General features: G+C 39.4%; 1 protein-coding gene across 2 annotated transcripts in view; it reads left to right on the top strand.

Annotated features, from left to right (window-relative positions):
* GNAL (G protein subunit alpha L) overlaps positions 1-21,534 on the top strand; it is a gene marked incomplete at its 5' end in the record, with an annotated part of 192,698 nt that overhangs the window by 158,648 nt on the left and 12,516 nt on the right. For both annotated transcript variants that reach the window (XM_080610384.1, XM_080610385.1), the window contains one exon: positions 21,135-21,189. In XM_080610384.1, the coding sequence (XP_080466510.1) occupies positions 21,135-21,189 (55 nt within the window). The remainder of the gene's footprint in view (positions 1-21,134; positions 21,190-21,534) is intronic.

Here is a 21,534-nt window from a genome sequence, read left to right as displayed (position 1 = left end):
TTAAAAGATTAACTTTTACTTCATGTGGATTTGGTTTCAATGTGTCTGCGTGCTTTCGAAGGCACAAATATATTTTAACGCTGTAATTTCAAGACTGTCTATTACTTAAAATCACCTGCCAAAACCATGGCATGAAATCTTATAGTTGGTCAATAGCATCAGTTTACTGTTACTCAAGCAGTTGAGACACAACCTTAATGAAGGGTAAAGAAGGTATAAACAAATTTCATTTCAATTGATAGGTTGTTTTTTCTTAAAAAAAAAAAGAGGTCTGCTTCCCTTCTTCCCGAAAACCATTTGTTCAGGTGATGTATCTTATGTTGGTCCTGCAGGTGCGTGTATTTTAATGAACTATAGGGCTTGAATTTGTTGGCATTTCTCTTTAGAGGGCCCGGGGAATGGGAGAGCTGCTCTTACAGTAAATGCAAATAGCTGTGAAAAAGTGACTTGGGGAAAAGGATGTCAGCCTGAGAAAGCTGAATATGGTTTCCCTACAATAGCAGCCTGTGCAAAAAAGGGTTAGATGAGATTAATTCACAATAGACACATGAAGACAAATGCAAACGTCAGTGCCAGTTGTGTCAGCCCTGGCACAAAGGAACTCTTTAATCTGTCTTGTTACCTCCCTGCCACTCCTGAATGGGTTTTTCCCTTGGGCTGGGGGAAGAGTCGCTCAAGCTAGGACCTGGGTTTGGAAAGAGCAACGATATGAATGAACTCTGAGGCATGTCAAACATGGCTTGAGTCCTGTACAGGTACGGGGAAGGACTCTCTAATTCTTGTTGAAATTGTGGGTTTAATAGGCTTTGATGTCAAAGAGGAACTGTAGCCTCATCTGACCCATTTCTTATACATTTTTGTTTAGCCAATATATTTTAGGCAGGTTGCAGTTGGGAAAAGAAACATAGAATGTAATGTTGGGAATAGGAAAAGCTAAGAAAAATGAGTAGAAACAGTAAATTCTTAAAGTTTGTTGCATGCATGTCTTTCTAGTCAATAATGCTAAAGTGTGGGCTCTAAGCCAAGTGTATGTAAATTATTCACATGTCAGCCTTTCTTTTTTTAAAGTAAATATATTGATTTTGTTTGTGCCAGAATCCCTTTCTAAGTGTGTTCAACATTCTCTTATAAAAATATAACAAAAATATTTTCTATTATTTATAGAAATGATCCCTTTAGAACCATAGAAAGATTTGGGTTGGAAAAGACCTTAAGATCACATGGTTCCAACCCCCCTGCCATGGGCAGGGACACCACACACTTTATATAGAAAGGAAAAAAAAACAAACCACCAGCTCTTGTGTTGGCAATAAATAAATAAATATTTCCAAATGCCTGTAGCCAAATCAAGGGAGTGTCCAGCTGAGCTTGGGATCCACAGTTGCTGCTTAAGTTGAAGTGTCCTGTGCTACCTTACTGTAAAATACAACAAAAGGGTATGGCCATGAAAATCTCTGAATAAACACCTGAATTTCAGCTGCTTGCTTCTAGTTACACCAGTCCATTGCACAGATACACTGCCTCCTTATTCCAGTACCCATCTCTTTCCCTTTGAAATGCAAACTGCAACACATTCTCATATCTGGGTTTGCTAGAACGGCTCATACCATTGTAACTTAAATAAGAGAAAAAAGAAAAAAATATCACAGGAAAAGAGTTTGCCTTCAGTTAGAATTTTTATGGTAGTTTTAGGCCTCAGAAAAACAGAATTTGGAGAACAAATGCTAATTGTGATTTCGCTGATGGTAGGAAATTATGGTTTGTTTTCTGTAACAACTAACTGTTTATTCTCAGTAAATCTGCCACACTTAAACAGAAGCTAGTAATCACCTATGTGTTTGTGGCCAAACTAAATAGCCTTTGCAGCACTGATGCTGCTTATAGAGAGCTGAGGAGTTGCGTGTATTGCATCCACCACATTTCCTGTCCCAGCCCTGGGAGGAAACCAAAGCAGGCACAAGGGTGGGGAATCTCCTACTCGCTGGGTGCCGTGTCAGCCTTTCAAGCACACACCTTAGTGTTATCAGTAATATGCAACATAAATAAAACAGTGTGCCTGCAAGGCCTCATGTAGCCAAGCTGTCCGTCACATCCTGCTCACGCATTATAGCTCCTACAGCTCAACTCACCACTAAGGCATCTGTAAACAGTTTTTACTGAATGAAGCATGGAGCAGAGATGGCACACTTAGGAAATAATTGCATTGAGCTCTTAGAGATGCAAAAAACCAAATTGCAAGTTAAAAAAAGGGTAATAGCTGCTGTGAATCTGCTATCTACAGGGAAAGTTAGAACAGGTGCTTCTTTACTGGATGCTATGAAATTGATCTTTCAGGTCAGTTATGACATGTATGTAAATAAAGAAATCTATTAAAAGCTATTAACATATGGCAATATAATTGAAGAGGAAGAAGATTTCTTGAAAATTATTCTAGGTGAACATAATGACTGCTTAAATTAACTTTGGCTTATAGGACAGTTTTAATTATGTAGCAAATTAAATACAAGTAGATCAAACCTTGCTTTATTATATATAGATGCAAAACCTTCTCAAGGACATAATATTTATAATCAGCTTGTAATAGCTGTCATTTTCTTGTTCCACAATCTTTTTTAAAGAAGCTGCTATACATGAGTCTTAACTTTCCTCTGATACATGTGTTTCAGATTTTTCTTCTGGATTTCACCCTTTTGTGAGCTCATTTTCATCCTCTTTGAGTCTTTTGATACAAAACACAGATGGAATTGCAGCCTGTCTGGACATAGCCAGCCTGCTAATCAGTCTGGGTGCCTGTTCAGGAAGAAGCAGCTTAAATACAGACAGGTTTCTAAGACACTGGGCTCAGACACTGAAGCCTTGATATAGCAGATATATGGCTATCCATAACTGAGCTGGCTAATGTAAATTTCAGTAAATGTCTGCAGTAATTCTATGTATGCCTGTGGATCACCATGAAGATAATGTCTCAGTTATAATTTTCTCTTTTCCATAGTTACATACCTATCTTGTGAGTGTCTGGTTTTTAATCTAATGTGAGTTTCATAAGTTCTATCTCAGCATTTCCTCTTCCTTACCCAAACCATCCTTTCTGTGATATTTATATCTCTCTCTCTACATTTCTAACTGCCTGATACATCTTGCAACATTATTCGTAACTCTTAGAATTTGAAACAATATTACTGGATTTTAGTAGTATCTTATGTTTCTTAATGCATTATGAAAATCTCACTTACTTATTCTGCAAATGTGATGTATTTAGCAGCCTCCACACACCTTGCTCAACTTGAGAAGCATGCTTGCATTCGTTTGAGGGAAGAAAGTGAGGTTGCTGCGTTGCTTTCACTGGGAATAGAATCAGCTCATAGACATCTATTTACTTAATTTCTTCAGTAGCTGAACCATGGGTAAACACCTATTTCAGAAGCTAGATGCAGAGCAAAAAAAAAGTGTTCCTCTGTGGGATTAAGTGTCAAATAAACTTTGTCAGAAATACTCCACAGGAAGCAGAAAGATCCTTACTTTGTGTACTGTGTATTGAGAAAAGCATACAGGTGTTTTTCAGATTGTCTTTTGTTTGTTTCTCCTTTGCATTTTCTTAGAAATATGTAGTTATTTCATAGACTCATAGAATCATAGAATCATAGAATAGTTAGGGTTGGAAAGGACCTTAAGATCGTCAAGTTCCAAGCCCCCTGCCAGTGGCAGGGACACCCCACACTAAACCATGTCACCCAAGGCCTTATCCAACCTGGCCTTGAACACTGCCAAGGATGGAGCATTCACAACCTCCCTGGGCAACCCATTCCAGTGCCTGACCACCCTCTCAGTAAAGAATTTCTTCCTTATATCCAGTCTAAACTTACCCTGTTTAAGTTTGAACCCGTTACCCCTTGTCCTGTCACTACAGTCCCTGATTTCAGTAGCTTTAAGTAATATCTGCTGGTTTGCTTCTAATTGTTCTGTTGATCATTATATACCACATATAGGAAGAATTGCATACTATGCATACAACATGCAGAAGTGGAGCTGAGGAGGTGATATTATCTGGATTTTCATCAGCACTAGTCCAAACTACAGCTCATCTATACCTTCAATTTCTAAGCAAAGCCCTTGCTGTCAGCAAAATGTCATGCAGAGGGTCCTCTCCCACAGTGTTGTCATGCTTGTGTCATATAGCAAAACTGCTCTTCCTGACAAAAGGGTTTGCTCCTTCGGGTTAGGTTTGCCCCCTGGTTTTAACTTTTAAATGACAGATGAATTAAAATTGGAATTTGTGTCAGGCAGTGCTTACCTCTGATGGATATAACAACTTAATGAAAAATATACGTGTTTTGTGTTATCTACACTGGCATTTAGATTGTCTGAGTGGTGCATTGGCACTGATAGGCAGTGCTACATGTTAACACTTGGCATTATCAGTTCATCTCCTTCCTCTCAGAAATGCTTTTTATGCTCACTTTCTACTTGTTGCTTAAGATGAAATCGTGTCCTTTTTTGCACAAATTTAGTAAATGGGATTTTATGTCAGAAAGAAGACAGGAGGAAAAAAAACCCCAGCATTCTTGTCTCATTGTGCATCTTGAAGTGCTTCCATTCCCTAATACTTGGTAGGAGGTTTTTTCAGATCCTTGGATCCAGCTCAATATCCTGCTTAGAGGTCTCAGCTTAAAGTTTCTGAAGAGGAGCTTGCCCCAGCACTTCTACTATAATTGCATCCTGAAATATGTGTCTCTTGTTTTTTCTAAGATGACAAAAAGTTGTTGAGTTACAAAATTAAAACTCTATAAGCAAGCAGAGGGATCCTGGCAATTAATAGAGAAAGAGTGATCTGATCAAGCAACTTTCATAACTGGTGGAATAATCTTTTTTTGGATAATCAGTGGGGGTTGCAAGAGGGAAATAGCGTATTTGGATTCTAAAGTTATATAGCAATGTCAGGAAAATAGTACTTAGGCTGGCAGTGAGGGCTGGGGCCCTTTTTTGAAAGGATTCTGAGAGAAGGCATGAACCTAGAACAATAGCATTTTGGAATAAGACTGTGTAATGTAATGTTGAGCTATTTATAACATGCAGAGAGATAGTACAGGTACTTGTGTTTAGTGTAATTATGCTTATGCAATCAGCTTTTTTAGGAAGATACCCATTTGACTAGTTTATTTTTGGAAATGTACTCCAGGGTGTTAAAATGTGTATCTATCTATCTGTCTTTATATAATTTTCAGCTTTAGTTCTAAATCTGTTTTCTATATCTGTCAAGAGATATCCCTCTACCTATAAACGATATGAGACTGATTAACAACTGATGGCAGACAAATCTACAAATACCAAGTTTTTGGCATCATAAATGAACATGCCTTGCTTTATAAGGAGAAGAGGGGGAGAAATGTAATTTCCTGTTCAATTTCTACAAGAAAACCCACAGCTTGCTAGATAGAATTTCTTTATACTATAAATAAGAAAACCTTTCCTTCAGTCATGGCTTTGATTTTGGTATATTTCTATCTATCTAAATTGCTCCTTCCACAATTTTCCTTGTACTGCTGGGTTCAGAGATGCTCCTTCAGATGCTTCGTAAATGATGTAAATAACAAAGCAAAACTCTTCAACATTGATGCAAGTGTGTGTGTTTATATATAACTAAACATGCTGTGTAGCTAGCTGAGGCAGGCCTGATCATGGGAATGTATATTCTGGAGAAAGTTAAGAACAAAATTCATCTTGCCATTTCAAAGATGGTTGGGTGTTAATCTAGGTAAATGGTTTTATTAACAGTTACAGAGAAGGAGTAGAGTAATTGTCTAAAAATGGTGGGTTGTGGGTTTATGTGAAATGTATTTTGTTTCCTTCAGAATGTTCCGTCTGTATTTCAAGTCATGTCCTAAGTAATTTCCTCAGTTTGCTGTAGTTTTACAGTGTTGTTTTTGTTTATTAGTATTAATCTATTGTTTTCTCATTACATCTTTTATTCTATTCCTTACCTTAACAATTGTAGGTCATGTTTTCTTTTATAATTGGTTGTTTTAGTAGAAATTATGATGCCATAATAACTGGCTCCTTTGAAAATCTTTCTTTCCAATCCCTTGTCATATTGAATTATATTTTCAGTGTTATGCATGGGCATGTCCTTGGCTTTCAGTGTTTATATGGTATCTGTACTAAATTTTAATTGTAGCCATCTTATTACCAGAGTTCTGGTGATAATCGGTATAGTAGTGTTTGAAGCAGTAAATACAGAAGAATCTAGTTAGGTTACCAATGTTGTTCTCCTGTGTTCTACTTCCAGGCACCTTTCTCTTCTGTCATGTTTAAAGATAAAGACCATACTCATTCAGATTCTCAATGCAAACAGATTTTACCTTAAAAACACTTTTTGAAAGAATATAGGTGTGGTAGGAGCGTAAAGCAGTGAGCTCCTATATCTTAATTCACTTTTCTGTTCCTCTTTTTATTCTCGTGCTGTAATTAAGCGGGACATGGATGTTGCATGGTATTGTGTTCCTTGCCAGAGCAGAAGACATTTTAAGGTGAACTGTGGAAGAACATCAGTTACATTGAAAAAATAATTCTGCATGCAAAATTGAAGATACCTCACAGCACTTGTGTGGCTGTTCTTCTCAAAGGGCAAGTTGGCCTTAATGATGGTGAATTATGACCTGGGCATAGTACTAGTTTTCTTAATCATTTCAACAAATCAATATGCAGGTCTTGCTTTTTAACGCAGTGTGTTGCCAGGGGCTGCCTCAGCTTACAGACCAGCCCCTGCATTGGTGTGCGGATGTCATCTGTGGCAGTTACCAAACAGGTAGCGGGCACTTCCTAGAAAGTGAACTAGTTTGTTCTTGTGTCCTTGTAGGATCATCTACATTGTACTGAGTAGAAGTATTAAAAACAATGTGCCCCACTAGGAAGTAAGTCTGGAGCCTGACTTGTTCTGGTGGCTTGATTGAGGTTGCAGAGAAATCTGTCAGTGCTGGTGTCACACTGTACACTGACAGTTCCCATAGATCAGGTGCTGGCAAAATCACTGTTACATAAAGTGTTATTTATTACGTTTAATATATCCTCTGTTAGCATGCTACTGGGAGGATAGAAGAAAGGGCTAATGATCTGTATCTAAAGCTGCTGGATATTAGAAAAATCTCTTTACAGGTTACTCTTAATAGCAAGATAATTACGCTTGTGGAGAATGACACAGGTGTGATCATTCCCCAGAATAAAAAGCCACCTCTGTACCTGTGACATGCCATGCAGTGTCACATGTTGTTGGACTGCAGTTCTGACTGATGTTCGGAGTTGGGCTGCAATGAGCAAAGAGCAGGGTCTCTGTTTACTTTAGGGGAAAGGCTTTTCTTCAGGCTCCAGGCGTGAGAAATTTTGCACACGTTACTGATCTTTTAGGCATATGAGCAGTCCCATTGAACTCCAAAGTCTTGTTGCATTCAAGAGGATTACTTATATCCTTTAAACTATGTTTGTGGGTATCAGTAGAATCAAAGCTTTTCTTGCACTGAATTCTTAGTCCTTCTGTATATCTGAAATATTCTGAATCATTCTAGCAAAAGAAAAAAACAGTGCAGGAAAGTGCAAAGCTTGCCCCATAATCAGAATATCTTGCCATTTGTTTGTGTTAATTTTATCTACATGTGTTCTGCAGTTACCTGCTTCTATGAGAAAATAAATCACCTTGAAAATTATGTCAGTTTTGAAGAATAGGTCAGTGGTTTTTCAATGCACTTTTAGTGTGCTTCAGATTAATTCTGATCATCATTTCTTTCCTGTTGGTGTGGACTATCAATCTACAGAATGTCCACTTCTTGCTTGGAGGGGCAGAGGTGGCCTGGGACACCCGCAGAATATCGTGATGGAGGCCATCGTACAGTTTCTCAGTGCTGGGATGGGAAGAAAAGAAACACAAGCAAAAGACATAAAAAGCAGTTGGAAACATCCCCATTTCCTCACTTCTGTGATTTGGCTTCTGTCCACGTACTGTTTTGACACCATATCTGCTCAGAAGTGTATTGCAGTGCCTGAGCTGAATTTAGGTCAGAGCAGCCCCAGATCTGACATGTAACCAGTAGATGAAGATGTATGTCTTAAAGACATGCGGTTGTTTTAATAGTTACACTTCTTGATTTGTTTTCCATTTGTTCTGGGGTTTTCAAGGGTTTGTGCTGAAGATATTAGAAATACTTAATAAAGCACTGAAATTTAAAAACCAGAAATAGTTCCTTTAAGTGTGAGCATTACTTTTTGCCTTTTCATATGAGTAGCACTGAGACCTTCCCAAAAGAGTATCATGTAAACGGGTAAAGTATCAGCACCTGCTGAATTAAGCAATGCCTTCTGCTTTCAAAATACCATCACAGTTATGGTGTAAATGTGTATTTACTTAATTTTTTTTGTCAGTGTGCCCTCCATAAAGAAAAGTAATTATTTTTCTGAGGGACATGTGAACTTTGGGTGATTTGAAGTCTAATGCGTGATATCCTGTTGCAAGACAGATACTTGTTAAAGGCAAGAGATCAGTATTTACAGTGCCAGTGTTAGGCCTGGATTATTTGTAATCTAATTAAGAAGGTTGCTAACAATTTGAGGAGATTATAAGATTAGCAATTATCTGTGTGTTTATTTGATTAAAATAAATGCCCACAGATTTGGCTACCATACCTGTGCTCTGGTATTTGGGATCAGAAATCCTATTTAATTGGAAGTAGAAAACCAAACAACAACAAAACTCTGTGGTTTGATTCTGTTTCTATGATGACTTTAATAAAATGTCTAGTCTCTAATTAATCTTCAGTGCTCTATTTGCAGTGAACTACAGAGCACCTCATTATTGAAAACCATTTTGGAGAAAGGCTTTTTTAGGTTGGGTTTTTCTTCTTTTATTGCTCTTCTTTTTTAGGGAAGAGAAGAGCAGGGCATTTTTTATTTATACCATTAATGTAAAAATTCCAAGTTCCTTTTTGAGGAATTAGAAGTCAGAGACTGTAATTCTGTAGGATACTCTTGCACAGAGCTCAGGTTTTGTCTGGAACTTAGCAGTTTTGGTCTGGTATCATTTAGTGAGGCTTTCCAGATTTATTGTTTGAAAAATGTCCAACTCTGTGTGATTGCGAGTTTAATCTCATTGTGGAGCCAAGATCCCAGGGGCTAAAGTAAAAGATCCTCATTCTTCTTCACACCCTACTTTAGATCCTCCTGGCTCTACTTCCTGAGGGCATTCACTCTCCCAAGCAATTGTATGTGTTAGGGTTTGGTTTAATGTGGACTTTCTGATAAAAAAGGTCAAATCCTTAGAGGCAATCACAAAAGTAGTTCTTGCCCTCAGGACAGGTGCCAGGCACACTTCTGCTCAGAGCATTTCCCAGCATCTGAGCCACAATGTCACACACACAGTTTGATGGAAAACAGTTAATTTGGTAGGACTTTGCTGTTCTAGGAGCTCTCAGGTCTGAAGTGGGAAAGAAAAAGCAGAAGGATAAATATGCATCTGCATTTCTCCCTGAAAATACAAAACTTGTACCTGTCCTCACAGCCCTACCGCAGGACGACCTGCCAACATATCGCCAGCTCTACGTCATTCCATAAACGAGTGAGTGATGATTCTGTAGTTAGAGAGCAAATGATTCCTGATTTTCATTTCCACAGGCTATATGCAAATTGGGAATGGTATTTTTAATCTTCTCTTTAAAAGAAGAAAGAGAGAAATGACAACATTTTGAGATCTGAACTGACAACTGGCTTTGAGTTTTTGACATTTATGCCTTATTTGTATATTCCTTGTCAGCCTTCTTCAGCTGCTATTGCATAAATCTTCCATGTTTTTTCCTCTAACTGTATGGGTGGAGAAGACAAATTGGGAAGTTCAACTTCCTTCTCAGTGCCTGTTTTGAGAGCTTTAGAAGTTTTCCAGGATTTAAAATTGGCTTCATTGGATTTTTTTATAAAGTAAGCTTTTATCAGTCTTCTGACCTTCCTCGCAGATGTGTACATTGTGCAAAGCGACAACTCCTATGAAGCGGCAGGGTGACTTTTCAGCTGTAAAGGCCGAAGTTGTTCTCACAGTAGCACCATGATACCCTAAGGGATGATGATGTTGGCTGTGATCTTGCAAGGAGCTGCAACTGTCAGTCTTCCAGGTGGCTCCACAACAGGTCCTTTAAGCTGGCTCAAGTGCTACTGCTGTAATGCAGGACCAGCACAGCATGCCCCGTGCTGCTCAGCCTGCTTCCTGAGCTCTCCTGCCTCAGGCCATGTGCAGGTGCTGACAGTGAGCGTCTCAGCACCAAGCCTACGCAGGAAGCAGTGAGGACTGCTTGTGGTGCTGAATCCTCTGTTATCAAGAAACCAGAGACCTTTGCTGGTCTTTTGTCTATCAACAAAAGACCCATTTGCTCCAGCTTTTCATAAACCAGACCCCAGAATGACAAACCACCTGTTGGGAACAGGGTGGAGAGATTAAAAACCCAAGTGTAATGTAATCTTTAAAGTAACTTGAAGCAGGACATAATCAGATTGTTGCATAATTGTTTTCCTCATTCCTCAAACTCAAATCATTGTATTGTTGTTTTAATAGTACAAATGCACTGTACACTGAAAAAAATTGAGGAAAGTTGATGGGAAGGAAAAGGAAGGTACAGAAAGTGCAGAAATAGGAATGCTTTTCACAAAATGCTGTATTAATAGTAAATGTTAGTGTTGACTTACTGTCAAATGTACAAGTAGCAGGGTTGTAGGGCTAGTTCTGAGCACTAAGTTTTATAATCCTTGTTCTGTTTAAATAGCTTGTAACTTTTAAATGGAATTAGGCCAATTATTAGCAAGTTGTGTGTGGTCACGCAATCCTTCTTCCTTCTTCCTTCCATTTTTGTAGTAACAGTTCATCTCCTCACTTCAGCTCCATGCCTACCTCCAGCTACCCGAGGTAATCACTTAGCCAAGCTGTAGGTGTTATGACCAATTGCTTGAATACATTCAGTGGTTAAATATATCCTGTTCTAAAATGCCCACAATGATGGGGATTTAATAAAAACATTTCAGCAGCGTCATTTGTAGATACAGGAATTTTCTCATGAGTCTCATGGTTATGTCCAGCATTTGTTTCCACAGTGCTAGACCTCTGCTTGATGTTGCTCTTATTTTCACCTGGTAATGTCTAAGGCAACTGATCATGATATATATCTGATACTCTGTTTCATGTACAGCTCCCAAAGTGTGTTGTGTGTGGGAATAAGAAGGATAACACATCTGCTCTAGATTACAAGTAGGGCAGCCCTAAAAATTCTGGTGCATGGCATGAATACATTTGGGAAGAACAGGCTTTGAGTCCTTTCCATCAAAGGTGGAAGGTTACTGTGTCTCTTCACTCTGCCAAAGGGAATGCAACAGGTCTACCTCTGAACAACTGGTGAAGTGGTTCTGTTGGGTGTTTTGGGGTCAAATGCTCTGGAACCGCTGGATGTCAGTCTTCATGATCATTCTGTCCTTTAACTCCTGAGCCATGACTTTTTGTCCTGTTACATAAGTTTTCTTGCCTTGAACCTTGTAGAGGCACTATCCTATTCCAGTAACTCTGAGAATATGCTGGTGAACCGCACAGCATCCCTGCACATTGAAGGGATGCTCATAGAGTCTGTGTCCAGCATAACCTTTACCTTTTGTGAAGCATGCCCTTCATACAAGGAAAAGAGGTAAGTGCAACATTAGACCTGGGACAAAGCTTAAGGAGTGCAGAAGAGAAATGCTCTGCCACTGCACCTCATAAACCGCAGTAAGGAAAAAGAAATCTTACCAGGTGTTCTGCAAGGACTGCTTTAGCACTTTCTCTGTTCCCAGTGTGTAGGAAGCTGGTCACCATCCTGACTTCTCTTTAGAGCAAATTTTTCGGTTTTCTTAATTTTCACTGATGACATACTTCACATCTCACATGCAACCCCAGAAAACTTCTTCTCTGGTAGGACATGTGTTAGAAGTCTTTGTATTCCTCAAATGGTAGGTTTGTAAAGGAACTCTAGACCCTATCTATGTCTTGGAGCCTCTAAGACATCCTCATGAGAGCTGGTCCTGTGATCCGAATGTTAAGCCTTGGAACTAGTGCCAGTCCTCTTGTTTAACCCCAGGACTCCAGCCATGTCAATTCTCTGGGTCATGTCAACACCTGGCAAACACGTGGTAGGTGAAAGCAAACAGATATGCTCTCATTTTGCTCAGGATTTTCACACACTGTTCCTTTCATTTAGGTGTCACCAAAAATGTATAGATTTGAAAACAGTAATGCACACGCATGTGTGCTTTTCCCGGTCAGGGTGTTTGCCACTCTGAAGAGTTCAGTTTTCTTCATCTGGGTTTTCTGGGGGCTACTAGCATCTTCTTTTTTGAATCATCTGCTTTGACTTTCTAACATGAAATCTCTTGGCAGCAAGTTCTTTTGCACTGAGCTTGGACTGGTGCCAGTAACCACGAACTTCTCGTGACTTCCTTTTAAATCTGTTTTGTTACCTTTGCTTCTCCTGTTTGGAGATTTTCTGCTTTTTCTTTTATCAACCTCCTATATAAAACTCCAATCAAACCGATTTTTCCTTTTTGGCAGTCACTGTAGCAGACTTACTATTCCAAACCACTTCCACTGGTTATCTTTAATTCCCAACAACCAGTGCTCTTTCTAACCTAGATCTTGCATTCTTCAGGGCTCACCGCACTTGGTGGATTTTGTGTACACTAAGAGGATATCCAAAGTGCAGCCATTTTTGTACACTAAGAGGATCTCTGAAGTGCAGAGCCATCAACCAGATGTTTAAGTTGCACTGAAATACTTTTTCCATATCACAGCAAGATAAACCTGCAGGTAACAGGAAAAACTGTATTTGCAACACCTAGTGAAAATACATTTTGTTAGCTTAAGACATTTCCTTGCAATCTTGTGGTATGTAGCTGGTGCTTGTCAGCCTGATGCATTTTACAACTTTGAGTATTACTGAGGCCTTTTCACACGGTTTGGCTTTCCGGAACATAAAAATCCAAGTTCTTTTTGAAGAATTCTTCTGAAGAGATGGAGGTGAGATTTTCTATGCACTTTAGTTAGTGGGACATAAACCCAAGGTTTTGATCTACCATCCTGTCTGAAGGCGTATTCTCCGGGTCCTGATGGGACAGTTGTGTTCTGCCCATGTATTTCATCTGATATTTCAGGCATTATCTGCTTCCCTTCCAGCACCAGTCTGTTTAGGTGCTAGATGTTAAACAGTTGTTTCATGTAGACAGTGAATAAAGAGATCCCAGCCTGCCACATATCAGCTCACAAAGCAACCAGGATGCAGATCTGTCTGGATAATGCAATATGAGCTTTCTGTTTTCAGATTATCTTTTAGTCCTCTGTTCAAAATTACACTTGTAATTGCAGAATGTGCTCCGTGTAGCCTTTACATTGCAGAACTCAAATATATGCCTATAGAAACACTCCGTGTGTGTATCAGTATGCATTTAATTATTATCTGCTTAGGACTATCCTCATGAGGAAGAAGAAAGTTCACTGAAGTCAGTGAATTCAAGCTGATGTGAACGTGGTCAGAAGGAGGGTCTGCATGTGCCCATCTAAGCCTCAGATTTTATTGGTGCTTCATTCTTAGTCTGTTTCACAGCAGCCCAACCTCTTGCACCCCTGGAATAAAACTTCTGAGCACACACAATAAAAAAATATTGTCCCTTTTAAAATAAATAAATAACCTTTCATCTTTTTTCTCCTTCTGCCCATCTTCCCTGTTCTCTGAGATCCCATATAGCTGAAGTTGCAGATGATGCGTCTGTTTTCTGCTGGAGCCTATTAACCTTTCTGTGTGAGTGACAGTTTTCCAGAGCGAGGTCTTAGTCAGTGTTTATGTTAAGAAGAGGGTTAATGATGATCCCTGTAGGCCTCTCACGCGGAAAGCAAAAACATCTGCTAAGCCAAAAAGTGGCTAGTTTGCTAAATTTAGAAGGAAGAAATGTATTTCCCAAAATTCACACTGCTGCTTAACAAATTTAGGGAACTCGTGGGGACAAGCAGTTGTGGAAGTCATGCAGTTTGTTCATTCTTCAGTTTAGTTCATGTATTTTCAGTTAAAAAAAATAAAATCAGATTGCTATTATCAAGCAGAAAGGGGGTACAACTCACATATGAAATGTTTAATGCAGTTGAACTTTTTGTGCGTTTGTTTAGGTTAATAGCCGGACACATGCCAAAGCCCATGAAGCTTAGCTGCAGTACGTAGTGAGAGAAGACAACTTAGCTGTGGAGAAAGTGAGGTTAAAATGGATGTCTGCTAGGAAACATTCTTAACCGGGCCCACAGACTGGGAAAACTCGAATTTTCACTGCCTTTCTTTATCCTTGCCAAATGCACTCCTGATTGCTGCCAGCTGTCTGGCTCCTTGCAGGAAAGGATAACCTGGTGAATGGTATACGAGCCCTTGGTTGCAACCATCATCATCTGTCTTTGCTTTTAAAGCCTCAGCCAAAGTTGTCATCCGTGAATAGGGTTCAAACTAAAGTTTTCCTACTTCATGGGATTACCAGGGAGCATAGTTTGCTGCTGCAAATGAAGCATCTCATGCTGGCTTTGCTCTTGATGACTTCATGGTAGCTGGGACCACAACAGTCAGCAGCCATGGCCCGGGCAACAAAATGAGACGGATTATACACTTCCCTGTCAAGCTGCTGAATTCCACCAGCAGGCATATGGTATGGACACTGGGACAGCAAAGTGCCCTTTACTTGTGTGTTTAGCAGAGAGCACCATTGCTGGCCTGAGACCCTTCCCAGTCTTATTGCTCCTTTCCCTCTGAAGCAAGCTCAGAGTGGCCAGTGCTGCCTTGGGAAGGCACAGCTTCACCACAAGCTGTAGAGCCCAGGATGCCACATCCTGGCTGCATATCTTCTGTCTATGTTCCCCGGTGGGCTGGTGAGTGACCCACCCCCAGCTGCCTCCTGGCTGCATCCCCCCTCACCCCAAGCAGAGAGCTGGCCAAATGCTTTAAACCACAAATCCTCAAACTTCACTGGCCTGTTAACAAGCCAGTGGGTTTCAGGCATGACTGTACTTTGCTCTCCCTCTTAGCCTTACATTTAACCTCTTCATCTCCTGGCACAACAGTACCCTTGCTGGCAAGACATGAGTTGCAGGTGGGTGAAGGTGCAGATAAATCCCAGTGGTTTTTTGCAATCCCCAAGCAGCCGTTTTGCCAGCCCTGGGTGATACAGCGTGAGGTCTGCTGGGAGGTTGGCAGGTCTTGGGAAAATACAGCTTTGACAACTGAAAAAAGGAGAAGCAAGGTAAGTTCTGGTGATCTTTATTAAATTCAGGTTTCACTTGTAGTTTAGCAAAATCTCGGGGTGAGATCCAGCTGAGCTTCTGTATGCAAACAGGTTCCAGTGAAGATGCCTGGGCTGGGATGCAGGTGCTGGGCTGGGCAGAGGCTGCCCCCTGCAGTCCCCATATAAGGGAGTGCAGGGAGGAGGACAACATCTCCCTGCTGCCTGCTGTCGTCTCCCCACTTCCATGTGTGTCACACCTCACGTGATAGTGGGTTCACCTTGCTATTGAAATAAATGCTTTTTAGCTGCAAGGAGCAAAAGGGAGGTCCTGAGGATCTTAGCAGATACCAAAAATGTGTGACAAGCAGTATCAATACGTAGATTTCTAACCCTTTTGAAAGAAATGCTCTGTTACAGTAAGCTGTATTTTAGCATTTGTACTGGATATTTTCTTCGTAACAGGTTATGCAGCACTTTTCAGTCAAAACTGGAGAACAGCATAGGTGAGCCAGACTGGATCCAAAACAGGTTTCCGTCCTTCTCTTCCTCGTTATGCCTTTGCTACTGTGCTTACTCCTCATGGGAAGTGACTGCAGAGTGGTATAGAGGAAGAGAGGGGATAAACTCCACCAATACATGGCAGCTGTATTTAAAATATAGTAACTTTTTAAATTTGACAGAAAAATCCTTAGCTGTTAAATTTTACCAGCGTCTTCTGAGGGATTTCTGCTGATATTTTTGGCAAGTTACTTGGGAAAATTAATCCTTTAGGGGTTAGAATAATACTGGAGGCTGTTTCCATTATGTCTTTCTCACTTACTGGGAAGTATATCAGAATAACTTGAGGTTGCTTGAAATGCAACCATAGAATCTAAGGTATTCTCAAAACCAGAAATCCATAGTTTCCTATTTCAGATATTGTAGGAAGAATTATTATTACAGGATTGTAATCCTGTAGTTGATTTGAAATATATGTATTATTTATTGATTTAAAATATAGAAAGAAAGAAGAAAAAAAGAATTTAAAATCCTGATGTTGTCCCCGGTAACTGTAATGGGGAGGAGGAGAAGGTATATTTTCTATTTCAGCTCCCTAGAGACCAGGGGTAGGTGTTCTCATTCTGAAATGTCTGCCTCTCCCGTGACTTACTGCAATCCAAAGAGGATGGAATTCAAAAGTCCTGCTCCTGAATGGTTTCATAGAGTAGATAATGGTGCTTCTGCTGGGTTTTGAGCCTGGCTGAGGAGTTCAAAGCTCTTAATTGTCCATCAGAAATGTGAAAGTTTGCTGACCCTGACAACTTACGTGAGGATAAATTTGAGATTCTTCAGTCTTACAGAGAAGTTATAGCTACAGCCTTAAAGACTTGCCACGTTACCTTTTTCTTTTAAGGAGACAAGTATTTTGACATGGGTTTGATTTCTTGTTTTCCACAGCAACAAAGCCATTGGAATGTTAGGATGAGAGCATGCAAAATGGTTGAAGTAGATGAAGATTCGTTGTGTAGTTCATTGTATTGATCTGCGGGTTTAGAGCTTCATCTTTCCAATTCGTTGGATGTCAAAATGCACTTGCAAATATGACATAGTATTTTTTTGTCTATTGTATTATTCTCAAGACATGATTTTTCTTTCAACTGTGATTTTGTTTGTGGGGTCAGAATATTTATACAGAGCCATGTAGTGATTTACCCAGGGAGAAAAGGTTTTTCGTGTACGATTACCTCCCCTTTATTTGTGCATTTATGAATCCTTTTTTCAGAAATTCTTATATAGCTGGTACTGCTGCTCAAATTGCCATGGCTTTTACAGAGAATAATGCTTATTGATAGTTCCCACATGCACTGGCAGGCACATCTAAAACCTGTACTTTTGTGTTCACAGCTTGCATAATATAGGATTTAGAGATTGCTTGTCAAACTAAGTGTCAGCTGAGTTTCCTAGGAAACTACTGAAGATATTTATAAAACTACAGATCAGCTTAATAATAGATATAATAATGTCAGTAGCTCATGATTTTTTTTTACCTTTATCAGTCCATTTTTCTTTAATTTGTTGGCAAACCAAACCACTGCATTTCCAAACTGATGACTGAAGACCTCCTTCCAGTATCTTGCCTCATTTGTTTAAGAAAACAAAAATAGTACATGCTGTTCCATGTAAGGAAATGTAGAACACCCTACTGTAAAATTAAGAAGAACCTAAGTGTCGTAGAATTATCAGACTGAATCCTTTATAAATAAAAGCACAATTGTGAAATAGAAATATAAATATTTTATCATATGTTACAGTTTTAGTCACAGTTGAATTGAATGCGTGAGTTTAAAGTTCATTGCACATGCATGCGAAGCAATCACTGCAGAATTAACATAAATTCCAAGTATGGGTTTCTATAGAAGCAGCATAAATAGCAGACCTGTCAGTATTCTAAAAAGGCATAATTCTGTGAAAAATAATTTTATCCCCGGACTGAAAAAAAACAGGATCTAAAAAGAGAGAATAAGTGATACCAGTGTCCATTTTTACTCATTTTTCTACAATTGTGTTTTCCTCACGCTAATTCTTTGAGTGGAGACGGGAGCATTGCCACAGTTGGGAGATATCTTCCCACTTCAAGCACTTTACATTGAAATTTTAGTCATGTGAATTTAAAATTTGCTGGTGTGTATATATATGTATAAAAGAATGTATATTGCACCAGAACGTAATTATTAGAGGCATTTAGGATTAGTAGAAAGTAACGCTGTTTAGAAAGCAATTTAGGAAAGTGATTCTAGTTTTCCCATTCTAATACAGTAATGGGAATGAAGTAAACGTATTTAGTAATGAGGCAGTACTCACTCCTTATCTCATCTGGAGTCCATTACTTATACCTACTATGTACATTTGCCTGTCAGAGCTATTTTTTCATACTGTGCTAATTAGCCAAGTAAGGAGCTTATATGAAGAATATTCAAGAACCAATTTTCTTTCCAAAAAGTAAGAGTATAGCTTTCTGTGTCTAGAAATCTCAGTGCACTTTTAATGTAGTTGCAAAAGAAATATTAAGAACCCTGTCCACACACTGAAGAGGTTAATTTTCTGTAAAGCTACAAAATTAGCCAAATCTTAATAGTGTTTGTGTGTTGATTTATTGCAGTTAGTGATATCATTGCTGCTTGACACAGTGGGGTGGCAGGTAAAACCTTGTAAATCATTGCATTTATTTAATATAGATCACATGTGGCCAGCAACCTTACAAGCATAAAACATTATAGCTGCTATGTCAAGTGATGTTTTTTTTAAGTGCTTGTTATTTCTCAGAGCTCACTCTCTCTTAACTGTAGTGTTGCAGTTCAGAGTATTTTAAATGGATCCTTTTAGCAGGAGGAGGCTGACAATTTCTAAATGAAAGACAACTTGGGCTGGTACATAGGACATCTAATGAGGACTTATCTCATTCCCAGCCGTGCCATGGATTATTTGCAGTGTAACACTCCATTACTCACTCCTCTGTTCCTTACCATCATCTGCCTGTTTGGAACAAGCAAACCTAACAGCCTAAGCCTTCCTGAAGTGCTTGTTGTATAGGTGTGTGAGATGTGAATTGGTACTAAATACCATGTTTAATCATTTTGGGTAAATTCTGCCAACATGACCTTGACATTGAGGAAACAAGACGTATCATCTCTGATTTATACATTACTTCCAGCAGGAAGCGTTCTGCAAGAAAAGCAGAGGTTCACCCTGTCTTGTGAGGTTTGTGATGAGCTCATGTTTGTGCAGAAAGACTCACTTCTGCCCACACTCTTAACCAGAGCCCTTTCTGTGTCAGCCGTGGTTGAGCAGCCTTTTTTCTCCTGACTTCCATGCATGTATCGATCCTGAGCTTGTGCTGCCCCCAGCGGTTTGCCAGCTCTCCCTCAAGATCGTGCCCATTTTCTGCAGGCTTGTTCAACCTGCTGGTATTGCCACTTCTTACTGCTCTCAGAGACCTGGATTTACCCCTCTACTGACCTTTTATCCTGTTGAAAAGTTGATCCTTCCAGGCCCATTGGATCAAACGGTTAAGAAACTGGAAAGAAAACTTTGAAATGGGCTTTGAAATACAGGACTGCTGCCTTAACAGCTGTGTTAAGGAAAACTACTCTGTGTTTAGGAAGAGATTCAGCTCAGAGGCATTTTTGGTTTGGGCTTTTTTGCCACCTTTTTTCATCTTGTGTGCTGCAAGCATGAGATTAGAGTTGTATTAATGATAGGTGCTCCGGTTGAAAATACATTGGTCTGCTCCAGTGCCTGCTTTACCCGTGGGAGTAACTGCAGTTAAGCTTTGCTTAATCAATATTCTCAAGGGAATGAAAATCACCTGACCAAAGGGTTCAGTCTGAATATAGCTGTAGCTATATTCATGGTGATGGTAGCTGACTATAAAGATGTACTTTTATATCTTTACCTGTTTATGGTGGCTTTTGGCAGGGCAGAAGGTTTTGTTTTTTCATTAGCTTGTTCAGTATAGTTTTGTTAAGAGGCAGCCATCGTGTTGTGCTAAACAGTGATGTTTTAACAGTACGCTTAACCGTCATACCTTGATCATCCAGAAAGAAAAGCTGGATATTCTAGCTGTAGATAATGCATTTTGTTCCCTTGGTGTAACAATGGAGGCTCAAAAAGGAAAAGTAGTATAAGCAAACATATATGCAGGGTATATTCTTTTCCTTTCAGTTCATATCCGTGGGAAAGTGCTATAACAGTTGCAAACAGGCTTTTAGGGGGTATTTTTTCAACTGGTGTGACCCCATGTTAACAGTGAGTCACATTGTAAGTCAAGAGTTCATGGGTTTTTTTGTCTTTCCCACTGCAGTTAAGTAAATGCCATATGCACACCCAAGTAAAATGAGGAAAAAACTTGCCAGTTGATAAAGAAATCTTGATAATATTGTAGCAGGATGAGTCAGCTGGTGGGATATTCGCTGCCAAATAGGAAATAACAGTGCAGAAATTCAAGAAAGCTTCTGTCATATGGGCAGTCTGGGGAAAATGAGTCTGCCAGGCTCACATGTAAGAAACGTAAGAAATGGGTGGAAGTCAGAACAGAGATCCTGCCTATTTTAGCTGTACCTATAAAAATCACATTTTTATGTCCTTAATGCTGCCATTCTGACATATTCTGGGAAAGAATTAAAGCTTGAAAATCTTTTAAATACTTCAGAAATGTGGTTTCCCCCCTTTTTTCTGGTTCCGTTTTCTCTTGCTGTTCCCTGCAGCTGTAAGGTTTTGTTTCACTTTATGTATCTCACTGAGTGTTGGCAACATAAAGAGTTAGATTAGTTAACCCCACTTCATGTGAGTTTTGCTTTCCACTACCTTACACTTTGGTTGCAGTGTTTGAGGCAGCATGTAGGTCCAAAGCTATTTGTATGTGTTAACAAGCATTGCTGCAACATGACTGAGACTATACTTAACGTAACATTATGCTAAATTAAGGCAATCCTTCACCCCATTTTCTTTTTTGAACCCCAAAATCTTTTTTATGTTTAGACAATCATATGATGTTACGACACAGGTTAGTCTTGGTGTTTTTTAATGGACCTCCAAAATTATAACATTTAATTGTATTTGGACCACTTGTGGCTACTTCATAACAGTAAGTGTAGAAGTGCTGTATTGAAACAAAGTCTGGGTAAAACGCTGTTTGGCTCAGGAAATGTAACCTCAGTCAGTGTAAGTAAATCATTGGGCTCATACCTTTACCATTGGATTTACGTTTTACTTTGCAGCAGGAGTCTAAACCAGAGAAACTAGTGAAAAGCATTAATGCTAGACAGTATTTTCCATCTCTAAGTGCATGTTTGTTTTTCTTTCAGCTTTTTAGAAAGAATTGACAGTGTCAGCATGGATGACTACACACCTACAGATCAGGTTAGTATAACTAACAGGGTAGAGTCTGAACCAAGACTCCCATTCAGATGAATTCTTTATGTAATTCATTTTAGTCCCAACAGCAGCTGAAACAGGGCTTAATGTACAATATCAAAATGCAGTCTAGCAGTTTAACTAGTGGATATTCAAGAAGAGGCTTTTTGATGGTGCAAGCTTGTCTTTTACTATTGCTATATGTAGGTCGGTGATTCCTGTAATCTCTTCTTATTTTCCATTCTGCATCCTGCAAACAAAGTCAAGGAAACAGAAAATATAAATGTAAAAACCTACGGTTTCCCTCACCAGTCTTCACTACACAGAAGCAGTGTTTTATTTCAATGGTGG

This window comes from Psittacula echo (genome assembly GCF_963264785.1).
Source record: "Psittacula echo genome assembly, chromosome: 2".
Lineage (NCBI taxonomy): Eukaryota > Metazoa > Chordata > Aves > Psittaciformes > Psittacidae > Psittacula > Psittacula echo.
Note: the sequence above shows the minus strand (reverse complement) of the source record. Positions and strands in the feature narration are given on the sequence as shown.